A 25,669-nucleotide genomic window follows, 5' to 3' on the forward strand; every position below is an offset into this window, starting at 1 on the left:
AAAAAATTGAGCACATGATCGACACGAGATGGACAACACGGGACGCATGATAAAAGAGGGGGCGCGGCTGCATTATGCTTAGACGTTTCGATCTCTTTGCACTAAGCCAACTCAGACTTAGCAGGTAAATTAATCGCTCATTCTACGCCACTCTGCAAAACATTCAATATTGCAGAGATAGTATTTTCAATGTATGCTCCTCACGGGTGTAGTCAGAAATTTCTTTCGGGGGGGAGGGGGTTTTATGTATGTTCGCGCGTGCGTTTGTATGTCTGCGTGTAAACAAAAACGTGCTGCGCCAGTGATGCACCCGAATGAATACAGCTGCACGAACTTTTAAGAGCCTTCACCTTCCATAGAAGCACTTTGAGAAATGCATTTTTTTTTCTTAACTAGGAACTGGCGATATACCGATAGGTTTCGGTCAGATGGCCGCACATGAGGTCCAAATTAAGACTGCTCTCCCCTAAATTCCTGTCTGGATTAAAGGGCGCAGGTTCGGCGTAAAACGCGGGAGCAGGATAGGAAAGCTCTACTTGAAGCCACGACTTGACTATAGCGGCTGAGGCCATCGTAACGCCTCGCGCGAACGCGCACACAGATGTTTATCGAGCATGTTGAGCATGTTCATGCCAGGTGTTACATTTTCCGAACATAACTAATTCGTGGCTTCAAGTTTAAGCGAATTTCTGAATACGTGGGTTCAACTACAGACGCCAACAGAGCAAATAAACGCCAGGCCTGCGCTGAAACCGCAGCACAGTCACAGCGAAAGCTGGAAGAGCGGCGTTTCTAGAGCCCGTTGTAAGCGCTCTTGGGGCTACAATACAAGTACACTAGAAAGGTACCCACTACGCCATAAATCACAATTTTTGTGAAGTTGGGAAGCACCTACTAAGCCATTATTCGTCATTCTGCGGAGAAGCGAGGCACCAGCTACACGTCTGTAAGGCATTATGTGCACTTTGTTGATGCGACGACTGATGACGATGAAGAATTATGACTCAGCCCTTTGTAATGGGCTGGAAGCTTTAAACGGCCCACCAGTTATGTAATTTGCATTGGGTGACGCCCGTTCGCTATTCCCCTCTCCCGTCATGCTGTATAACGTACGTTGACGTGGGAGAGAGACGGGGGGGGGGGCGAAGAACTTTACTAAGACCCCGAGGAAATGGATCATGCGCTAATGGGCTTCCTTGGCAACCAATACAAGTGCACTTGCGAGGAACCCACTACGCTCTAAATGATTGTAATTTTACTGAGACCCCGAGGAAATGGATCATGCGCTTATGGGCTTCCTTGGCAACCAATACAAGTGCACTTGCGAGGAACCCACTACGTTATAAATCATTGTAATTTTTGAGAAGTGGGGCAGCAGGCACTGTGCCATTTTTCGTCATTCTACAGAGAGCCGTGGTACCTGCTAAACGCATGTAAGGCATTATGCGCACTTTGTTGATGCTGTGCCTGATGACGATGAAGAATTATGGCAGAGCCCTTTGTAATGGGTTGGAAGCATTCAAAAACCTACTCGTTGCGCAACTCGCATTGTGTGACGCCTGGTTACAGAATTCGAGTTGTGCGACGCTTGGTGCTTGTTTTACTCTTCTACCACGCTATATTGCCTATGCTAATGTGGTTCCTTCCCGACATGAAGCCTGTATAGGACCTTTTTGCAGAGCAGTTCCAAGCACCGGCATGGCTCAGAGGTTGAATACTGGACACCCATGCAGAGGGCCCAGGTTCGAACCTCGTTCCATCCTGGAATTTTTTTCTTATTTCGAGCGATACTGGTTACGGACACCGGCGGCGGCGGCGGACAACTACGGCGCCAAAAACGGCCGGTGAAATGATCTCATAACAGCTTTCACTGTAAAATATTACACTTATGAACGGAATAGCAATCGCACCATACATACTGAGAAGAATAAAAATTGAATACTTCCCTAATACATATCGGTTGTCACGCTGGTTACCGTTAAGTTACGCTTAGAAGGCAAAAAATTGATCAGAAATTGTTTTAGCACCTCAAATTAGGAAACAGAGGTTAGATAATACCAGACAGATTTATTTAGGCTGGTGTGCACAGTACTTTTAAGATACCGGATAATTTTGGAACGTACAAGCGAGACAAGACAAGGTAAGACAAGACAGGATAATAATTTGTCAAATGACACGCGGATGGTACTTAATCACGCATACAATTATTGCCAAGACAGTGGACTTCGGAACCAATCGCGCACTATATTAAGAGAGAGAGAGATACAGAGGCAAGAGAGAGGCATCTTTAAAGATCATCATAGGTCCCTGCACGCGGAAATTGAAGTCTTTCAGAAACTGGGATACGCATATCGAACCGATCTCCACAGGCGATGTAACTATGCAGCATAAAACACGTTCTAGGACGCGTAACTGGTCTGATAGAAGTACTTAACCAGATAGCTCGAGTGCTCCTGCCAAGAAAAGTTGCCTTCGTCGGCACGTGTTGAAGGCTTCCTGCATGCTCGTCACGCCGTTGGAGGAAGCATCTCTTCGAAACAATTCATCTCTTCGAAACAATTACACGACTTCTTCGACAGGTCATGAAGCGAGAAAAAAACATTATCATGTACATATTTGCAGCCCAGAGCTGCAATGACATCCATATGGATTTCGCAGAGAACCTTACTAACCTACGAAAGATTTGTGCTGGTCCGGGGTTCGAACCCCGGACCAGCACCCCTTGAGTGACCACCCCTTTCTGGGGTGGTCGCTCTACCGTCAGAGCTAACCAGGTGTCTAGCGAATCGCAACTAGAGGGTAAAGTAATCGATAACTCAAAGCAGAGCACTGCAAATTAGTTTTGTGGAATGTTGGAAGCAATGACGGAATGCAAAGCCGGCAGCACCGGAAGAACTACTTAATATTATCGATAACTGAAAAATTCTCATCGGGAGATATTATAATTATTATTTATCAATAAAAAGTAAAATAAGTAAATATATATTTTTTATTTATTTGTTCATTCGCCTATGAGTGAACTCTTCCTGCCCGGACCTATTGACAATATTCTTTACTTTGGACCTCTCTAATTCAGGCCGTCCCACTTGAATGTTTCAGTAATTCTTTTCCAGTTGTGAGCCTGTCTTTCAAATTCATCTTTGTGTTCATACTATATTTCACAACGATGTTGCAAGAACAAAGCCTACATATATATAGATATGCCTGCCAATTCAAAACAGCTGGCTGCAATGAGAGATCTTTTTGTCTTTGTTCTCAGCAAGCTATGTACGTGCGGTTACCATTTCTCATATACCCCACATCGCTTACTAAAATCCGCGATGAAACGCTAGAAAAATAAAGCACGGAGAAAAAAAAACGCATGGCATGACCACGCATATGGTGATATATTCCAACAGTTGTCCTTGAGTTTCGTAATTTCTCGTCAGATCACGCGATTCGTTTATGCAAGCGCATCATTCAAATTGTTGGCACACATGCACGCTTACGCGGAACGCGTGATCGTATAACCCCCCTAATTATATTCTGCAATCACTCCTGCCGTGGAATCAAGCGAAAAGTTTTAAGTAATTTGTAGTGACCAAGATGCATGAGCGTTGCACGCATACAGTTTCCTGCAGAAATTAGTAGGGTGAAATCTGAGGCTGCAATCGTTCATTCATATACCACGGAGTTTCAAGGCGCGGTATACATTGACTCGTCGAATCACCTTGCTTTTGCATTTAAACGCTTCTTGTGTAGTGTTTTTATTAAGCGTTATGTTTCTGAATTTAAGGCTAATTCTATACTTTTCCAAGCACGGTGAGAAGTTAAGCGTGTGCTGCGTCAATGCGTAATGATTTAGTGCGTTTGCCTTTATGTCGCAATAATTTCTTTAAGAGTGACCAACGTGTAAAACCACAAGGCAGTTTGAAATAAGGAGGCCAATATTTAATATCTATGTTAGTACTTTTAAAAGATGCTTATTTTTTTTTCACATTATGTTGCTTCGAACTACCTGGTATTCGGGCAATGCCTCATAGAGGAAATGTGCCACTGGATTTAGGGATCTTAGTTTACGCGTATACTGTGCATAATTACTGCGCTGATTTTAACTGCCGTAATTTTATCAAACTGTCCGACACAGACGCCAGAATTACCTACAGTGTATTTGTTGCAGGGAACTCTATGATTGCACTATATTGCCATAAACTCAGACGCAAACAATTTCAAAACTGCTCCGATGTGTCACTACGCTTAGAGGTTTTACACTTCGGTTTTGTGACGGTGCCTCGAAATTCATACTCCGGAACGTACCTTTGTGACTAACCACTGTACGCTCATAAACCGGCCAATTAACGAGCGAGAACACAACTCACTTCTGTATGCTAATTACGCATGACAGGTGTTCCGATATGTTGTTTCCTGCTCGCATTTGAATTGACGCTAGCGCTGTACACGCCTTTCGAGTGTTCAGCGGTTGAGAACAAAATTAAGATACCCCGCCCCCCGCTCCCCCGCTCTCCCGACCGGACACACACGCCACTTACCACTTCCTAAAAACGGCTGGCACGCCCGGTAGTCGTCCAAGGCGCGTGACGACGACCCAGCCGCTGCGGCAGCCGGCGCGAGGTTGAGGCGAGCGTCCATGTCTACAGCAGCTGGCGCGAAGCCGCGACGCAGATTGCGAGGTGAAGTTTGGCCGCGTGTTGCAAAACGAAAAGGCGCGACAAGTGACTCCCCGCACAGTTGTTGCGAGCTTCGGGCGAACTCTTCCAACCCGCTGCTTCGAGAGCGTGGCCGCACGCTTTCAGCTGTAGCGGAAGAAGAGGGTGATATGACGGACGCCGCGCTTGTAACACCGCTTCTTCGATCAATCTTAAGTGATTTTTTTTTATCCGAAGCTCTCTCTCTGTTCTTTATGCACTCCGTCCTAAGTCTCTCGCCAGTGCTTGCGGGATAGCCTCGACCTTGAGGCCACGTGTAACTGTGACTTTTACCTAATCTTTCGTCGAGGTTCCCCGGGCGGGTGATGGACGAGCGCTCAGCTTACTCTGTCTCTACAGCCTGAGCCGTCAACAGCGACGTTCTATGCACCATAGTGGTCGTCATCTAACAGACGTCCCCGAGGAGGAGTTCTGTCAAAGCAAAACGTAGTTAATCCAAGTAGTAGTGCTTGGGTAATCGGTGTCGGTTAACCTCTTGCTTCTTGAAATATGTTGACTCACAGTGCTCTTCCCTTCCTCGTAGTCTTGCGCCTCAGCTAAGATGCCGATCACTGTGATCAATCACGTTTTGCCTTGCTTCGTAGAAAACTAAGCAAATGCTGTTGCCGTAGTCTCAAATGATGCTTCCAGGAAGTAAGCACACCTTCCTAGTCGATGTTAGACGACGTAAATTGCTCGAGCTTGTGCTTGAGTTCCGGAGCACACCGTTGCGATGGGATTAAGCTTCTTTCTGTCCCGCGCGAACGACAGAATACACCAGATACACGACCTTGGTCCAAACAAGAACACGTTTGCAAGCGTCGACAACACAGAGCTTCCAGTACTATCTGTTACTCGCAATGAAGAAGGCCAGTCCTCTCCTACGGAACCTTCACATGCCGTCTTAGTCGAGCACTGTCGCCAGTCGCGCTGTCGTGCGCTGCGCGCGCGATGCCCGATGTCGATGATCCTGTCATTGCGTGTCTCCCTTCGGTCGAGCACCTTCCGCGGACGTGTGGCACGCTGAAAGCCGGCTTTCTATTGCCGCGGTTTGCTCTCCGCCCTATCTCTCTTTAATTGTGTTTCAAGGGCGATCTCGACACCACGGCCCCTCTCCCGGTTCTCGCTGCAGGCCGTGCACTTCTATTCCGCGGTCCCTCTTTCGACACAACCCCTTCAGTGCACAACGTCTGTCAGCCGCCCCAGATTCCTTCGGCTTTTTTTACGACCTTTAAGCGAGGCTCGTGACAGTACAAGGGGACACTCGGGGAACGTGACCACCGTGACTTCTGCAAGGTCAGAAGTCTAACAGCTGAGCTAAACTTTCGGAACTCACTCCTTCCTGCGTCTTGACTTGGCTGAAGTCGCTCCTCAAAAGAAACGCGACGGACTGTCTTCGCAAGCAGCGTTGCTTCTTAAGCAGTTGTTGGCCTACAGCAGCTTCTTCTACAATCCTTCGTTAGAGGTTTGTGTCACGCCTCTTCTTTCGTATGCCGATTATCACTGTGGGATTTCCTACACACGTCCTGCTTCCGAAGCTCCAGCAGTCGTTGAGGGCCCGCTGGCGAGCTCTAACGAAGCGGTGACGCTTAAGACAGAAACTCGCAGCGCACTCGACGAACGTCCCACTGGGATCTCTTCACGTCTTTTGCATCCTAGAGCATGAAAAACAATGCCAGCGGCCTCATACCGGGATAAACAACTGTAGTCCTGTCGTGATCGCAGTCAGCGGCGGCGGTGGACCATAGTACAGCCGCCCCTGACGTTCTCTGGCATTTCGATCGGCGCTGTCGACGCTATAAGGCGGTACTTACGCACGCAGGCACGCGCACACACTCACTAATCCTCCGTATTGTCGAGTCCGCTTCTCTGGCAACGCGTGTACACAAAAAACGAAAGTCGAGACGTTCGGCAGATGCAACGGTGCTGCACTCTGCACGCGTTTCTTGCGCGATAACGCGAAGGTCTTTTCTTTACTTTCTTTTTATTTATCTGTTCGCGCTGCCATCGGCCTTCTTTTTATTTCTCCCGCTACTTACACGACCGAGCGAGAGGAGAGCCCATATCAGCTTGACGTGACGACGACAAGAGATCTCGACAAGAGCGAAGCGGCGTAGTCAGCGTACAAGCTGGGGGGCATCGGTCAAGCGTGCGACTCGCGAGAAAGGAGATGTGCTCGAGGTGGGTTGGAGACAGCCATGTGGGAGAGGAGATAAACGTCGCACGAGCATGCAAAAAAGGGGAGAAACGGCGGGCCCCTTTAGCTGTTTCGTTCTGTATGCGAAACGTTGATATTTTGTGTTGTCGCATCATCCTCGTATGTCGCATTCATCGGTGCGCTGACGACAGGGTTTGAACCAGCGACGGCGGATCCAGATAATGGGACTGGGGGGTGGGGAGTGGAGAAAAATCTCCCCTCTTCCTCAACGGGCTAGAGCGACAAATTGAGACTGTCCTCTGCCAATTGGCCCGGGCTGGCTACTTTAATTTATTTTTCTTTTTTTTTTTGCCTCAATATAAGTAATGCAGGCCCGTAGCCAGGGAAGGGCCCAAAGGCCCCCCTCCGAAATTTTGAAGTATGTGTTTTTACCAAAAATAAATAATAAAAATAGGTGTTTTTCTCAAAAAGTCAAGGTTTTCAGCAAGTGCCACCCCCCCCGAAATAAATTCCTGGCTACGGGCCTGAAGTAATGTATATATGTTGTTCTTTAGTATTTGAACGTCGCTACAGTCATAGTGACTTTGTAGCGTCGTTACACACAGATTCTTCTCCTCTTTCGTTCTTTCACACCCCCATTCCCCTTCCAAGCACATGGTTGCCAACCGGAGACCTCTGTTTAACCTCCTTTTCTTTCTCTGACCTTTCTGTCTCTAGAACCAATCGCGGAGGTCTCATTAAGACCTGCTCGACCTGACTAAATGTGGTGTCTTTGCCTTAACTTTGACAGTATGTCATTCCCTCATTGTCCAAGCGCATAGAATCGCACACACATGCGCCGACAGCGGCCACGGGAAGTCGCGCGAACGTGCACGGTAACTTATATGCACACGCAGGTAATTAGAATAAAAACTAAGTTTTACCTTGCCCGAGTTATTCGAAGGCTGCGACTGTTCACTGAATCTCCTCCCAACACTAAGTGCGATAGAGGTAGGGAAGCAAAACGAACACAAAGATGCCATTGTGACTGATAAGCCTCTTAATCTGTGGACGACCGACTAAGCGATATGAACTCATTTATCAACGATTCAGTTAACATCGTGGGATAAGGAAGCTATTTTCCAGGTTAAAATGCAGCGTCCTTACGTCGTCTAATCGTGTGCAATTAGAAAGCTTATACTTACGTTGCTATGTTCCTGTGTTTTTAGAAAATAACTACCATTGTCTCGTCACGACATAGTGTTTTTTTGTTAAATTGAAATTGAAATTTTATTCCGGAACAAGAGTATCTTTCGGAGAGGACAGGTAAAAACTGTTAGAACAGCTTGAGACGCCCTGACCCTCTAGTACACAGGATAGCAAAGAAGCGTGCGGCTAAGTAGAATCTACTAATAAATATCTATGAGATTCAGAACGTATCTACAAAAAAAAGATTACAGTGCAGGCATAGAAAAGAGGTAGTCGTGACATCAAATCAATATACAAACACTAACAGCAGTTCTTTTGGTGATATACCACATATATCAATGTTATGTTCCTTTATTATGCGGTTTAGAAGTGTAGGCAGTTGAAATTTTAACACTTGATTTTCGTAGTTAGTTCTGCATTTTCATATATACCACACCTCGGGATGACGTGCATTGTAAGTACGAAAGTTTTTCTCTAACCTCGCCAGCCTTGCAATGGTATCATTATTTTTCAATAAACCGAGTTTATCTAAGCGACAAAGTTTGTAACCATGCATTGATGCAACCCGAAGGATGCGGCGCTTTTTGAAACTTAATTCTGCTGTGTGGCTGCGATATGGTACTTTACACTCATGGACACTTATGAACAAAAATCTTTCCCAGCTTTCGGTCTTTTTGGTTTCATTACAATAAAAAAAAAAGAATAAATAAATAGGCGTTTCATATTCTAGACATCTTCAAGAAAAGCACACGTTTTCCGCCGCCCCATTTTCTCAAGTGTCTCAACAAGATCGCTTCTTTCCCGCATTGCTCAATAAAGCACTTAACGTAGTTGTTTACCTACGTGGCTTGTCAATTCACTCTATAGTCGCCACACGCGGAAAAAGTGCTTAACATCTCGGCGCCAGCCTCCTGCAATCCAGATGCCAATGTTTGCTTAAAACTTTTTGAAAATGTTTTCCCCTGATATCAGCAGAGCGGGAATGCCGTGTAGCGTGTTATTCAGGTGCGGAGTACGTAAAGTACGAATTTACTGCGAAATTCGAGCTTGAAGATGACGCTGTGACGAAAGTTTACAGCCAGTTTGTTTATCGTTCCTTGGGGAGCTTCACTTTTATTTAATTTTTTATTGCATCACGTTAAATGTCTTCCTTTAAGTGGCTTCGTGGTCGGCATAAACCTTTATATTTTGATGTAAGCTGACATCACTTCGTAAACGAATTATACTTGAAGCAAAAAAAAAAAACGGTGTATTTTCGAAGCTTTTAAGACGTAAACAGCAGTTAACGCATACCGGGTGTTGCAACTCGTTTCGCTCGCGATTTGCTTGTGAGGCAGTGTCGAAAGTCGAAGTACAAAACGTGTACGTTTACAGACACTCGCTAGCAATGTCGCGGACAACTGCATTTGCATGCATAATTAATTAATCGGTGCGTGCAGGTACGAATTGAAAATGCACTCACGTACGTCTCCCACCCATCTCAATTAGCGAGTCTGCTAGGACACACTTCGAAGTTATACTTTGAGCGGCTCAATTCTGCTTGCACGCGTTACACGCGATGCGACCGCAGGCCTGAGCGCATGTGAGCAAGTCACCCTCTAAAACGGGGACCCATCACGTGTCCACAAACCTACATATTTGTTCATTGTTTCTTTTTGCGGAATAGTAGTTTTGTTTGTTGCATTGCTCTTCGTTGCAAAACCGGAGTTTCGTTGAACCTTGGACTGAGTCCAAGGAGGGACGACTTTGTTATTGTTTTCACGGGGCGCTTTGCGTGGAGAAACCGCTGACGATTTCCTGGCGCACCCCTTCGCGCTGTCAAACCCTGTTTTCGGCGGCATGAAACACGGCAAGATGGGCGTGACTTTTGTGCGAACGTTCGGAGAGATGTCGCCGAACGCTTGCACAAGGAAGGATATATCGGTGAAACGCGTCGGCGTTTTACCGAGATATATTTACCGTTACCGGCGATGTACCCGTAGGTCGGCACAATAACTTGACGTTTTAAAGGGACACTAAAGAGAAACAATGAATTGGTTTAGATTGATAAAGTGTGCTCGGAAAACTTTTGTGTAGTTTATTTCACTACCATAGGTTTATTATTAGAGGAGAAAACCAAGTTCAAAGTTTCATTTTTGAATTTCGCGCCGAACTTTGCAATTCGTGACGTAACAGGTTTCAAAGAGCGTTTAACGTATTTTGGCGCCACTGGCTCGACGAAATTTCCACAAACTCGTTATGTCAAGTCTCTGGCCCCCTCAGAGGACAATGTACTTCGATTTAAACGATTAGGAACTACGTAGGCCCAAGCAGGCGCCGTCAAAAATATGTGACGTCACGGCAAATGGTGAGGGAATTCCAAGGTGGCGTCGCCACCTGTATTTTCTTTTTGCGCGTTTTCTCTCTTTATTAAGCGTCTTCTCGCAGCAATCGTGGTGTTTTTGGTATCGTGGAAGACTGCTTTACTAATGCGAGAAAAATTGTTTTGCTCTTTAGTGTCCCTTTAAGGTTGAAGAATTGTGACCGCAGTAAGCAGCTTTTGTAAGATTGCTGTTATTTCCTGATATAAACGCGTTGCGTTAGGCACGCTGGATTGCTCATTGGAAGGCGCGCTATGAGTTTGAATCAGCAGTGCACGCGCAGCGACGGGGTGTAACAGCGATTTCGTGCTGTCATCACACAAAAAAGAAGAAAAGAAACAAAAGCTCACCAATAATTTTCTGGGATGTAGGAGTAGGGGGGGGGGGGGGAATGTGTACTTACACATTCACGTGTGCGACACCGCGTAATAAGCAACAACTTGTATAGGTTTGGGCGAGTCGGTGGTTCACCTTGCGAATAACTTGAAGCGGTGCGAAAAATCGGACAACGAATGAACACGCACAACAGGATCAGCGCTGAACTGCCAACTGAATCTCTATTGAAAATTCACTACATATACCTATGTCACAAAAAACGCCTTGTCACAAAAAAAAAACAATAAAAAAACGGCAACGTTATTCAAAGATGGCGGGCATGCGCATTACTATACTGACAAGTGCTTATCGAGAAAACATCTCTCCTGAGTAGTCAAACTAAGTGACACCGCGCTGACACATTTATCTTCAGCTTTACTAATATAATAAGCTTCCGTGATTTCTCTTTCTTTTTTGGTTTTTCCAAACGTCAAGAATCTGGTGCCCCCAAACAATGGGAAGTTAGGTGGCTACCATACCCATTTTGGTAGATTGTTCTTATGTTGCCTAGCCCTATGATTGAAACATTGCCCAATGTACACTCTCCCAGAACTTAAAGGTATCCGATAAACAACGTCAGAGCTGCACTTAGTGAATCTTGTTTCGTGGTCAGTAGTGCATAGCTGTCGTTTTCGATTTTTCACGGCATTACACAGCATTGAAAGTCTACAGGAGCGGAAAACACGAGGTTGACGTGGTTGACAGGTTCCCATAAGATTGCGATAGTTCGACACACTCAACGGCAGTCTGGCATCATTGGCGACTGAAGATATCACCACCCAATCCGCATCGCAGAGAGAAAAGAGACTTTAATTGCTTCGTGCATTTTTAACACTAAACAACTTAGATATCGTTGTTTGCAGACATGAAAATACAGACTTATCATTCCTCCTCACGCGAGCACAGCAAACTGCATACCAGGATCACGTGTCGTTCTCGTTCCGCTTTCACTCCTCGTGCAGGTGTCGGGCCCGACATGCACTGTCGCCGGTAAAAAAATTAGATATGAGCAAGTTGTCTTGTCAGGCCTTCCGACGCTATCTCGGCTTGTTTAGCGAAACGCGGTGCGTCGCTGACGAGTTATCGTCAGACTTTACGAGCTCCTTGTCTCGGTGAAAGAAAGAAAGGAAGAAAAAAAGGATTGCGCTTCTGACAGCTTGTAGGTCAAGAACAGGATGTGCAAGTGTAGCGACTGCCCGGTAGAAACCGCTTCACACCCTGCGATTTCGTAAGCCTTCTTTTAGTTCTACTGTAATAAATATTGTATACCTCTCATTGTTTTTATAAAGAAGCTTTCGTTGTTTGCACAGACTGAATCACAATTGCCTGGAACGGTCGAGCGCGCGGCTTTGTACGCTGCTGCCGTCCGCAGCTGCTTCCTCGAGTCAGCTACAAGTTTCCGTTCATGCTTAAATTATGACACATGGACCTAGCATGCGGTATCGCTGTGTCTGGTATTATTACGGCGTCGGTATCTGCATATATTTTGCAAGAAACGGCGGCTGAAGCGGTCGTCTGACCACTCTATGCAGGTGTGATTCAAACTGTACAACACGCTTTCACATTCGCCCCTCCTCTCCCGTTTATTCGGACGAAGGGGGTGGGGGTGAGAGAAGGGGGGAGGGAAGGAGGGGTGAAGGTGGTAGCATGTTGAGCTTTGACCTCACTGAATCCGGTTTGTTTGATGGATGCCGCTCCTCAGGCGTTTGCACGCACATTCGCGGTTTGCACAGTGATTGTGTAACGCCTAACCGTGTTCGTAAAATGTGTGCCTAGTGACACGAAGGTTTATACAGCAGTGCTTAACCTACAGCGCCGCCGTTTTTCTTGCCGATGTCTCCTCAACGGCGAGAATCGCAGCAGAACTGAAGGAGCATGGGAGGGATATGTGAGTTGCGTAGCGTCCGTTTAATATATGTACTGTAAATGTTCGTTGCAGGAAAGTCGTCTCTATCGCTGGGCAACTTCACCATTACGAAACATCGCCAGCGTAAAACGCCGCCGGAACAGCAGAACAAACCCTAAGCAATAAGCTCAGGTGGTTGAATATAGTGTACAGTCGGAATCACACTTATCTATAGAGTGGCCAGTCGGCCTCTTGAGCCGCCGTTTTTTGCAAAAGTATGCAGAGACCGACGTCGTAATTCCACTAAGCATAGTCGTACTGCAGTGCTATTATGCAAGCATAAACGGGAGCTTGTAGCTAACGCACGCTCAGTTGCGGACGGCGCCAGCATCCACAACCACGCTCTCGACAGAAGTGTGATCACACAACAGCCAACATCCAGGATCGGAGGCATTGCAAGCCTTCTGCACCTCACCTGGTTTTGCACTGCCTCCATCAGCGGCCCACCTTTGACCAAGGGACGTCATCATGTGACGTCGTGATGACGTCATGGTGACGCCGCAGATTTTGGCGATCTGTGACGTCATGATGACGTAATTTAGTGACACGTCTTCATGTGAAAATGATTTTTTTGCATCATTCGTGTTGACGCCGCCGAACGCGGGATGCCCACGGTGAACTTTAGCGTTTGATGAGGCAGCTCAGGCGTTCGACTTAAATGTCTGTAAGAAGGCTTGACAGCTAAAAATGTGATCCAGGACAGCTGACACGGCGCGCAACGTATGTTACACCTACCGACACGCACGTATCGACTACTGTATTGCGTGCACGCTTCCACCGTTTCTTTCGTCCGACGCAAGCGAATGCCCATATCTGCCATTCCACTTGTAAAGGAATGCACAAACAAGACACTAAATTAAACTTGAAGCAACCATGCCTTCATAGATTGCGGAATGCTGATGTAAATGTAGAGCAGAAGCTTGGAGGGTCGGAGGAGGTAGAGGCTAGTATCCCTTAGAAGGGTAGCGGCTTGGCCTAGTTGGTATGTCATGACGAAATGTATAGCGCGAACGGGGTACTTGGACAGACAGAAAAAAACGAGGACGGGCGCTATCCCACGTGCCTTCCCTGTTCCATTACCATAACAAGCCATCTCAGTACCCGTCTTATAATATGCAACAGTAAAAAAAGGAAAGAAAAAGAAAAGAAACGGACACTCGACGCCGATTCGAAAAGTTATATGTGACATTACGTGCAAGCGCACAAAACAGCCTTCCATTTCCATCAACCCTCTCCCATTCGTTTCCTTTTTCTTTTCAAACCAACCTTGTTATGAGATACAGATTTAGGTGGTGGCGGCGGCAGCGTTGTACTCGAAAAACTAGAAAATGCCGGCGCCGGCGAGTGTACAGAAATGCAGCCCTCGAAGGTGTGCCGGTTGCGTGCGTATTGGTGTGCGTCGTTTTCCAACAATTGATGCTCTTTCGATCGAGGACTTGTCGGAGATTGGCCGTTTCTGATACGGCAATCTGATCTTTTATCGAGGTAAGCTGTTATTTCACGTTGCCATACTTCATTGTTGCCTGGATATGAACGCATGACTATCGTTGTTGCTTGTAGCAACTGAAGTGTTGCGCTGCTACGCACGTGGATGAAGGTCCTATTCCCGGTATGGAAGAAGGAAACAATCAGGAGGGAGCATTGCGCAATGATATGAGAAAGAAAGACAGAAAGGAAGGGAGAAAGAACGAAAAAAAGAGAGCGAAAGGAAGAGACAGAACGAGAAAGAGAAAGAAAGAAGGAAAGAAAGAAAGATAGAAAGAAAGGAAGAAAGAAAGAAAGAAAGGAAGAAAGAAAGAAAGAAGTAAAGAAAGAAAGAAAGGAAGAAAGGAAGAAAGAAGGAAAGAAAGAAAAAAAAAGGAAGAAAGAAAGGAAGAAAGAAAGAAAGAAAAGGAAGAAGGAAAGGAAGAAAGAAAGAAGGAAGGTAGGAAGGAAAGAAAGGAAGGAAAGAAGGAAGGAAGGAAAGAAGGAAGGAAAGAAGGAAGGAAGAAAGAAGGAGAAGGAAAGAAAGAAAGAAAGAAAGAAGGAAGGTAGGAAGGAAAGGAAGAAATAGAAGATTAGTACGTCAGATGCGCACAAACCAAGCTTCGCTTGCCCCAATTTTCCCGACTGGGTAAGAAGAGCTCCTAATTTTTTTTTTGTTACTTTCCGAGTGAGAATATTGGTGAAACTGTCTGGCAGGGTGAAATGAAGATGAGCGTACGATGGCCGCACGCGACGCATTATAGAACAGACTCTTCATAAAGCAGCAGAAGGGCATATAACGACAGTATTCGCCGACTTTATGCGGAAGAGTTTCGGTCGATGTCGGACGACTGCCGTTCCAGATGCACGTAGCGAACGCGCGGTGTTTCTGGCGGTCGTAATAGTTTTACGGCTGAGCGAAGCGCACGCTGTATTATTTCGCTCACCCTACCGGAGAACTTTGCGCCCGCCTATGTTCATAAGTTGGCAGCACGATACGCTGAGGCTTGTAATGCACTCGGATACATGCAGCGCGACTTAGACGAATACAGGAGACACATAAAACACAGAGGAGCGCCAAGAAGTGCCCACAAAAGTGCAAATAAACTCAGTTGTAAGTCGGCGCTCGTCTGTGTTTTATGTGTCTCCTGTCTTCGTCGAAGTCGCGCTGCATGTATCCGAGTATGTACCAACTCGCCCAAGTCAAAGTGTTCTTGTAAAGCAGTTCGTGTTGCTTTAGAGAGAGAGAGAGGGGAGGGAATATAGGAAAGGTAGGGAGGTTAACTAGACTACTTCCAGTTTGCTACCTTACACATGGGGAGGGGAATAAGGGAGCAAGCGAGAGAGAAAGAGAGAGATAAGGAAAGTCACATTTAACAACACACACATCTTGCTCATAGCTCATAGTATCTTGCTCAAAGCTACGAGGAGGCCTGACCACACTGTAATTAAACTCACAGGGTCTCTTGTGCATTACCCCAAGACGACTCGAAGGCAAAACCCATCCTCTTTTTCTTCTCAGTCAATGTATTGATCTTCCCGCACCCCCCTCCGAAAGCTTTGTGCACCTAACGTGGTTTTGCACGGCCTCCAGGACCGGAGGCATGGAAAGCTTTGTGCGCCTCGCCTGGTTTTGCGCTGCCTCCGTGATCGGCCCACCTGTGACCAAGTGATGACGTCATCCTGTGACTTCACGTTATCTGTACGTCAAAGTGAAGTCATGAAGACGTCACAAATTTTGACGATCTGTGACGTCATGGTGGCGTCATCACGTGATGACGATATTTTGCTTCACTCGTGTTGACGCCGCCGAGGGTCGAATTTCGTGTTTGATGGAGCATCTAAGGCTTTCGCCTTAATAAAGAACGTCCCCAAACAAAGAAGTAAATGAAAGTACTAACCACTGACTAACCACTAAAACAGGGGATGGATGAAGTATCATGCATTTGAATCATATGCGGGGAAATCTTACTTAAAAATGAGATAATTAAGGTTTACAAAGTATCTTTTGCTGTTGTCGGTAGCACTAACAGCGTAATCTTCTGGACGCTTCGACGAACTGATGAAGAAGCGGTTAGAATAACAGCGCGGCTTGCTCCAAACCGACCGGCCGCAAAAGCAAAAGGTTTGATGCTGCTAATGTTAAGGACTGTTCATCATTCGGCAATAAACATTAAGCAAAGATAGGAATAGCGGTGGCATTAAAAGATATTATTGCTTCTGCTCCATTAAAAACTATTGTACAGAGGCTAGTCAATGAGAAACCACAGTTCTGGAGTTAAGAATCTAGGTGGGTAAATCTGAACTGGAGTGGCACCTTGCCGTTTTCCTATTGCGCATGTGGTCTTTTGAGGCACCGAAGCATAAACAAAAGAAAAAAAAAGGGGGGGGGGGGTCATTGTCGATATCGAAATGCGTCACGTGTCTCAAAGGGCTGGAAAGGCATTCGGGCAATTCTTGAGGGCGTTCTGTCCCGCTTGTCGATTCGTGAGTCTCTGGCGTATAAGCCTGTTCGATCTCAGTTGGCCGGCACGCCTTACAAGCAGGTACTAAGGAAAACGTTGAAAGCCTTCTTTGGCCTAATGGCTCTATGACAGAGATACTCTGTCAGGAATCGCCAATTGTATTGGTGTTTATGTTGTGCGAAGTGTTGCCGTGATCTGCAACGTGAGACGGTTGCCAGAGCGCGAACTATAAGCAAGAGATTTGGCGGGCGTATCGAGACGAATTGCTTACAAATCAGGCCGCGAATTTCGCAGGGATCACTTGTAGAAAGGGACTTTCAGAGCCGTATATCGCTCCAAGTGCCCATATACGGCGTGGTGAAGTTAACGAGGCTTTCTTAATGCCACAAAGTTAATTAAAGACACTCGCTGACAACAACAATCACGCTGAATTTGGACCACCTCAGGGAGGATGTTATTTCGTGCTGTTCGTTGAAATCTTTGGCCATCTGTGTAAAAAAGTGTTTACCTTGGCTGGAGATCGACGAATGTAAGCAAACTGAAACATCTGAAATGCAACAAGGAGCGCAGAGTTTATAAATACCTATATATTAAATGTACCGGGTTTGTTGCGCTGCATGGACAGTAGAGAAAACTATAGGCTTTTGCCGCTGTTTATCGCGCGAGCAGCCGGGCGTAGCATTTGTTCATCGAGCGGCCGCGCATCTGCCAAACCTTTATTTTAGTCATTGAAAATTCTTTATGACAAGTAGACAAACGCTTATTGTTTCTGGCCAAAAGACTGCCTTCGGCCTAAACAACAATACATAGTAGGGGTGTGAGAATAGCAAATATTAGAACCGAATCGATTACGAATACAAATTAGCTTTCGAATAGTAAGGCAACCATATTCAAGGCGGTTCCACAATTCAACAACTTTATTTAGAACAAGTAGTCAAAACACTAACAAAGGAACATTACGATTGACTTCTTTAACCAACAAAAAGTGCCACAGTTATGTAAACTAAGGTAAGTTCGCATAAGCAGTGACAGCCTACGAGATATTAGAGAGTTTGAGAATTGGGGACCCAAGACGCTAGGTCCCCAAGCTGCGTTGGGCAGCCTGCTCATGCGTTCGGATGATCATTAGAGTTTGAGAATTGGGCCGAACGCAGGCTGCATTGGGTCAAGCGCACGGAGCGTCACACGTGACGAAATTGAAATCATACGAGACGCGGTTCATACTGCGTCGTGGCATGCGCTGCGTCTGCGTCGTCTCACTGGCGACCCAAGACGCCTTGGGAACCCACGCTAGTTTTCGATTTTTGCGTCTTGGGTCAACGCGAGCGCAAGAGCCGAAGAGTGGCTTGGGTTCTGCGCATGCGCCCTGGCGGCTCGCAAGCTTCTTGGGTGCTCAAGCTCCTTGGGGCCCTAATTCTCAAACTCTCTATTTATAACTCTCGGTTGATAACAGCGCTTGCTTCACAACTCAAGGCGGTACTTTGTCGCCACAATTTAAATAAAAGTGAGGCGTACAAATTAAACAATGTTTGATGAATCAACACCATGAACCTCATGGTGAGCATAGCAGATTGAGGACACTTTCGCTTCGGCGACGCTAGTGTTTGATACAGAGGCAACTCCTTCATCAGGGCTTAGTATAGCATCGATAGCCCCGTAAAAGCTGCGTGTATCTTGGTAATCCAATAATTAAAGCTAGAAAAAAGCTCAATCGACGTTTCAATGTTTTGTTCCTTTGGGAATTTTCCGTCAGGGCTGATTATTCGAAAAATATTCGGCGTCTTGAATACGTGCTACTCGATTCGAGTACCGAATCAAATAGAACACTATTCGGCAAGGTTTTCGAATATTCGCATACCCCAACAACGTAGCCTACCGCGCAGGCGGTATATGTATATATACTTTGAAGATTCTGCGGGGAAACTTGAAACACACAAACGCTCGTCAATCAGTTTTGTCTTTTTCCTCTACCTTGCGCCGGGAATTATTACGCAACAGAAGACGAGTAGCCGGCGCCACGCATTGGCATCAAATCTTTCTTATATACATTTAATAAAAAAAGGCATAAAACAGAATTTATCTGGGATTCATCCCTGTAATTTGGTGTTGAATTTGAAGCCTGATATCTTGTGTGCAAAGTTTGCATCGAAAGCCTATCATTGCGTGCAGGAAAAGGTTGTTTTCATCCATGTATCTTACGAGGTGCATTAGTATCACGCGTTCCTTTAAGTTTTCTACACACGATTTTAACGGTAGCGGCCTTTGATTTCAAGCTTTAGCATTTTTTCCCCCTTTACTTTGGGATCAAGACTATGTGCACCTTTTCCAGTGTTGAGGGAGAAAGCGCCCTTCTCCCAGCAGTCTTTCATTTATTTCGTAATTCGAACCGCTTACTCTCAAAAGACAACGCTGTACTTTACAACACACATGTAATACACATATACACGGAAAGGATTATGCCCGAAGGGCAACTCGTTATCGAGAAAAAAAAAAAAACCCTGCTAGCTCTTCACTTGGTGACTTTTGTTTCTCTTATTCATTAGTTTGTAATATGCTGGCAATGAGTGGTAATCGCTAGTGCGTGAGTGTTACAAGCCCCGCTATGCAAAAACGAACGCCGTCCGTCATAGACTGCCCATAATAAATACAGAGGATTGTAAAATGGAAACATTTCAGAATGAGATTTCAGCCAGAACGGCAAATCGCTATAAGTGAAGGTGCGCCTGATTATAATGAAAAATTGAGAGCATGTTACACTCTCCGTAGCAGTTGAAGGCGAAAGCCTTCAACTGCTACAGTTTGACAATCTGTGACAATTTTGACGATCTGCGACATCGTGACGACGTCACCACAAACCATTCTCTCTCCACACGCTGCTCACTAGAAGGTCACGTTGGGTCTCGCGAAGCCTCGCAACGCCTCGCACGCAAGTCTCGCCGAGGCGAACGCCAACATAGCCTTAAACTTAAAGCTTTGCCCTTGAAAAGCTTTCACCTTAATAATGACGACGTATGGACGCGCTGTCGCTGTAAGTCTCGTCCGTCCCCTAAAACGTCCGTCGCTTCTTTCTTCTGAAAAGGCTGTTGCCTTCGCACGTCCCACGCGGGGCGGGCACCGGGTTCTCTCCAGGAGGTATTGGTACCTCCTCTTGCATCTACAGATTGGCTACTCCTGGCTCCCGGCGCGGTGTCGTCGACTTGGCAGAGCTTCGTCCCCTATGCGTGCACTGCGTGCGGGGCAGACGAAACGCTCGAGGACCTCTTCTGTGTATGCCTCGCGTTTCAAACTCGACGAGATGCCTTGATCGCCGCACTCCGCCGCCAGGGTCTACCGACCGGGCTACAAAGAGGGATCTCCTGTTCCCTGCTCACCGCCACACCCAGTTCTTCAAGGCGGTTCTTCGCTTCCTTGGGGACACTGGACTCACGGAATAAAATGACTGGACTGGACTGGCTCTAGAAGCCGCCCGCCGCGTCGTCGGCGATGAGCGCCACTCTCATCTCCTTCTCCTATTCACTTGTAATCTTTATTTCCCTCTCCTCACTCCCCTACTGACCCTGAGCTGTGCTCCCAACTAGGACTGCAGGAACAGCATCCTTTCCTCTCCTCAACCTCTCCTGCTCCTTCCACCGCTGGGCACGCGTCGCTGTCTCGTGCTGCAGCGATTCGCGCAGTGCTTCGCACCACGGTACTTGCTCCTAATTTCGGCCGCACTTTAATGTTCGGTACAAAAGCTTCTTAGCGAGAAAATAAAGGCTCAATGTATCTTGCGAAACACTGACCTTCCCCTAAGCACTGATTTGCAGCGTTGCGTATAATTTGCCTAGACGCGCATTTTTTTGTGAGAAAGCTTGCAACGCAAAGGCGTATGTCATACAAGGCCTTTAGAGCCGAATCTACTGCGTTCGTTGGCTGATAACCATGAACGAGGTATATCATGGCCTGAATTTAACTGGACATTGCACTTATTATTGGACGGCTCAATGCTCTCCAATATTAAAGTTCATATGGTGCGTTAAATCGTCAACCATATTTCCAAACACACATTTAGATTTGGAGGAGGAACATCTTTACACTCTCACATAGTACATAGTGTACACAGTACGCTAGATCGTCCAAGATTTTTTTCTGAACACGTATGCGCACCTCCACGTGATCAGCACTTCGGTTCCTCTTCGTTTTGTAATATAGTGGAATTATTGGTACTTTGACAACAGCTCAAAGGACGAGACCAAGAAACAGACACAAACAAATGTTAAAGTACCATGCTATTCAACCAACTCGCCCATTCTTCCATTCTACTGCAGTAGAATTAATACTGCTCTAATTCGTCACACAACCTTTTTTTTCCTGAATGCACCGTGCTCCACTTTAACACAAGAAAGACTTTTACAGCGAAGATACAACTTGTATGCCCCCCCCCCCCCCCCAACCTTAAACATCCCGCAGGAAGGGCTCACCACGTATAGCAAAATCACCGCTTATTATAGAGAGAATCGCAAAACATGCGTGGTCCCACGTACAAGGGAACATGGTACGATATAAAGGCAAATCCAAGCAGATTCTTTTCCCAGTCCTCATTGGTTGTCTAAAATATACCCGGACGAAATTCAACCCAACTGCCGACACTGAGGCTGCATGAAGGCTACCCAGAACCACACTCCTTGGGAATGCGAGGGGAACCCTCCTCCAAATACAACGCTGCCAGTTAGCTCCCTTAAGGCGTGGGAGTCGCACCTGTCGATAACTGACTACCTTATTCAGGCAGAAGTGATTAACTGGGCGGAATCGGTCGTGGCGCCATTAATCGTAGCACCATTCGGCGCAGTTGAACACTTCTGTCTGAATAAAGGTAGTCAGTTGCCGACAGGAACGACTCCCACGCCTTAAGGGAGGAAAATGACAGCGCTGTCTTTGGAGGAGGGTTCCCATCGCATTCCCAAAGAATGTGATTCTGGGGAGGGAAGATAAACAGGGCAAAAAAAGCACGGCTATGGAAAGCAAGCACACAGGACACGTGCTGTCTATATTTCTTGTAACACGATAGCGGTGTCATCGTCGATGTGTTGCGGTAGACTCTGCACAGTGGTTTGTCTATCTCGGGTCACGGGAGAGACAAACCACTGGTGGGAAACTTGTATTTGTATTTGGATACAAAGTCAGCCAAGCCCACGTCCTACTTCGGCGGTCTGTGTTTGTATTTGGGGATGATGCTTAGTTTCCGGCTCACAGAGTGCAATGTGGGTGCATTCCTTTCGTCACGATGACAAGCGATCAAGACAGTAAATGGGTTCGTAACTTGATTCAAAGTTCTGTGACACCTCTGTGTCGTGTGGTAAACGGCTTAGCCGGTCATCCATGGATGACCGGCTAAGCCGTCAAACCAGTGAAGGTGCGCCTTCACTGGTTTGACATCCACCGTCACCTCACATGGTTTGACAGCACTACCTCCGAGATCGGTCCACGTTTGACCGAGCGAGCATGTCGCGTGATCACGTCATCGCGTGATGACGACACGTTATGTGACGTCAAAGGGAGGTCCGGATGACGTCAAAATGATTTCACAAAGTATTGAGACCCGTGAAGTCAAGATGATGTCATCACATGATTTTTTTCCCGTCGCTTAGTGTTGAAAAGAAGGTCAAGATTAAAAAAAGACCAGCAATCTACGTCAGCGCGCGTACTGAACTTGAGCAGGCTTCGTAAAGCGCGTTCGCCCACTCATGATACGAAACCGGTGCGTGCTAGTGTTGCGACTGTGTAATTTTAACCCACTATATAGCGCAGCGTCGGCATGGCGCTGCACCCCGTGGCGAGAAGCGCATCTAATGCAAACGCCACTCATGATTCATTTCATCTATCAGCCAAGAGCAGAAATCTACTTATATGACGAAATAGCGCATTTCCCGGCAGCTTCAGGGAGTCTGAAGACAGGCCTCTGTACGAAGAGAGGGCGCCTCAGAAAGTGGCAACATCGTGCTCTTTTTGTAAACGCTGCGTGCCGCGTACGACCACAAAATTTGGCTGAGCTGCTCGTAGCAGTTTTGCTGTTCGCAGAATGTGTTCGTTCTCCAAGCCAGACGGTGTTATTTAGGACCGATTTGACATTGTTTAAGTAACATTATTGGCGGTTTTTTATTGTACTTCTATTCTTTATAGAACGCGAATGTAAGATATGTGCTGCGTAAGAGAGCTGCGGCATAAAGCTTGATAAAGTTTTACCGCAAGGGCGTTGGAATGACTGCGTGAGCACCAAATTGGAATGTTTACGAAGAAAGGATAGCAGCTCACTCCTATAGTATATGCGACCTTGTGTAACTGAAAAAACCGGTAGCCTAAGGAAACGCGGCCGCTGCAACGAGCTAGTCTACCTTCTTGTTGACGGCTTGGGGGGCTAGCTGGTACTGCATCATGAAATGCTACGGCACACACAGACGGGCACGAAGGAAGCACGCAGCGCTATGCCTTGTGTGTTCCTCCTTCGTCCCCGTCTGTGTGCGCTGTAACGTTGCATGATGCAGTGAAACATGATGCAGTTTACGGCTTCAAGGCTAATTTTGCGATGCGAACACAATGCGTGTAAAGGTATGAGCCGCCTGCTGAACCTATCAGAAGATACAGCGCGCGCGATGGCGGGCGACCGCGCCCGGCCGGTCAAAGTACGCATTTCTTGCCGGAGCCAAGCAACCACTCACCCTCTATGCGCCTTTCGCGCGACGGAGATGGCCGGCACGTTTCGTCTCTGCTTGAACCGCGACCGTCGACACTCTCGCACGCTTTCACTCGCGCATAAAACATAATAATATAATATCTGGGGTTTAACGTCCCAAAACCACGATATGATCATGAGGGATGCCGTAGTGGAGGGCTCCGGAAGTTTCGACCGCCTGGGGTTCTTTAACGTGCCCCTAAATCTAAGTACACGGGTCTCAAACATTTTCGCCTCCATCGAAAATGCCCGCGGCGGCTGCGTTTTCGATGGAGGCGAAAATGTTTGAGGCTCGTGTACTTAGATTTTGGTGCACGTTAAAAAATCCCAGGCGGTCGAAATTTCCGGAGCGCTCCACTACTGCTTATTATTATTATCCATCGAAAATGCAGCCGCCGCGGCCGGGATTCGATCCCGCGACCTTCAGATCAGCAGTCGAGTGCCATAACCACTAGACCACCGTGGCGGGGCGCATAAAACATGCGATGCTCGGGGCGGTGCTATCGATTTGGACTTTACACGGAACATCACAGCGACGGCAAAGAGGCGCGCGGATTGTCCGTATATTTGGTACCGCAAACACTCAAAGGGTCTGCAAGGCGGAATCTATGTTTTCTTTCTTCTCAGTCGATGTATTCATCCTGCCCCGCAACCCTCAGAAAGCTCTATGCACCTAACGTGGTTTTCCACCGCCTCCAGGGCTGGAGGCGTCTCACATGATTTTGCACTGCCTCCGTGATTGGCCCACCTTTCACCGAGCTACGATGTCATATGATGGCGTCATCATGTGTCGTGACGTCACTGTGACGTTACGATGACGTCATGATGGCGTCACAAGCTTTTGCGCGATATGTGATGTCATGATGACGTGCAATGGTGACGTCATTACGCGATGATGATTTTTTGCATCACTCGTGTTGGCGCGTCCGACGGTGGACGCCTACGGGGGATGCTGGTTAATTTTGGCGTTTGTTGAAGCATCTAAGGCTTTCGCCTTAAAAGACAAACCGCTCCTGTCGCCTGAGTGTAGATACGCATGTCTCGACGATTACTGTCAACCAGCGCCAATTTGCCGTAAGGCAGAATAACTATGCACCGAACGGTAGTATCCAGTAACCGCGAGGCCCAACATAGCCTAACGGGTGCGTATGAGCGAGGTTTTGCGTTAAAAATAAGAATGCATAACGTTCGTAAGACGTTACTAGTTCGAATATTCAAATTTGTACGATTATCCCCCGCTCTAAAGGACAGCTGAAGAGGTTTTAGAATTCGATAAAACTTCATGGTTAGCAAGGACCAACATTATAGTCGGCGATGTCGTAATTTATTCTGTGGTTGTTGCAGCAGGAGCTTTGAAATAAAGGAAAGAAAAGTTTGTCTTGCTCCGCCCACGCGAGCGCACCGAAGGTGTGGGCGTGGAAATCTACGTCATCTACGACGTCATCTTCGGTTCCTGTGGCGGAGCCGTGCTGCACTCCGACGGAAGGTTCCCGCCGCTCACCTATGCGAACTGAGAGAGCGCTGTTGAATAAGCGTATAACGTGAACAAGCATTTCTCTTGCCTTCAACCGTGGCCTCCGTGACTAACTCGTGACGTGCCGTTGCCGGAGCTATTCGAGGAGGCCACGCTTCCGCAGTGCTGCTGTTGCAGATAGCGCGCCACACCAAGGATGACGTCACCGCGTTCTCTCGGCATCTCGGAAGCCCTGCGGCCACAGCCTCTGGTTTTCGCTAAAAAGGGCTATTTGCGTTCACGTTTGAGAACTCTCACATCGTTTTTCGAATTCATCAGGAACCAAACTGCCCTTACACGCTCCAAACTAATTTTATTTTAAAAATCACAGCATATCCACGGAGTGAATGATGATGAGTGGGCGAAGTTGCGGAGGTTCATCGGTAAAACGTGAATCTTCCGTGAATTCTGCCCAGTACACCATCACCGACGTGAGATCGGGCGCGTTTATACTAAAGGTTCGATGAGTTATGACGACTTGCAGCTCACTTTAATTTTACATGTACGCTGTGAATATCCATTGTTTAGAAAACCATTGCTTTAGAAAAATCTGGCGTCTTTCGTTAAGCAGCTAGCGTCTTTTCGTTTTGCTTTAGAAACATCTGGCGTTCTTTCGTTTTGCTTTTACAAAACATCTGGCGTCTTTCGTTGGTTTATTTCATCAATCAACGGCGTTTTGAACAAAATTTTTATTGTTTAATCACGCACAGGAGAAATCTCACCAGGCACTGCCTTGGAGGTAACCAATGGCTGCTAATGGGAATGAGAGACAGAAGAAGTCGGCTTTTAGCTAACACTTACACTTCTACTTCTACTAACGTTTCCTACTGGAACATGCCAATGGCT

General features: G+C 46.8%; 1 protein-coding gene across 2 annotated transcripts in view; it reads right to left on the reverse strand.

Annotated features, from left to right (window-relative positions):
* The window catches only part of LOC119372099 (solute carrier family 2, facilitated glucose transporter member 10), a 90,255-nt gene that overhangs the window by 35,942 nt on the left and 28,644 nt on the right, over positions 1-25,669 (reverse strand). The window contains exon 1 of one of the 2 annotated variants that reach the window (XM_037642557.2): positions 4,530-4,689. The exons of the other annotated variant lie outside the window; for it this stretch is intronic. Coding sequence (XP_037498485.1) covers positions 4,530-4,629 — 100 coding nt within the window. The 5' untranslated portion in view covers positions 4,630-4,689. Of the gene's footprint in view, positions 1-4,529; positions 4,690-25,669 lie in introns of those variants that run through there. 2 annotated transcript variants of the gene reach the window in all.

The sequence above is a fragment of the Rhipicephalus sanguineus genome, chromosome 10, assembly GCF_013339695.2.
Source record: "Rhipicephalus sanguineus isolate Rsan-2018 chromosome 10, BIME_Rsan_1.4, whole genome shotgun sequence".
Taxonomy (NCBI): domain Eukaryota; kingdom Metazoa; phylum Arthropoda; class Arachnida; order Ixodida; family Ixodidae; genus Rhipicephalus; species Rhipicephalus sanguineus.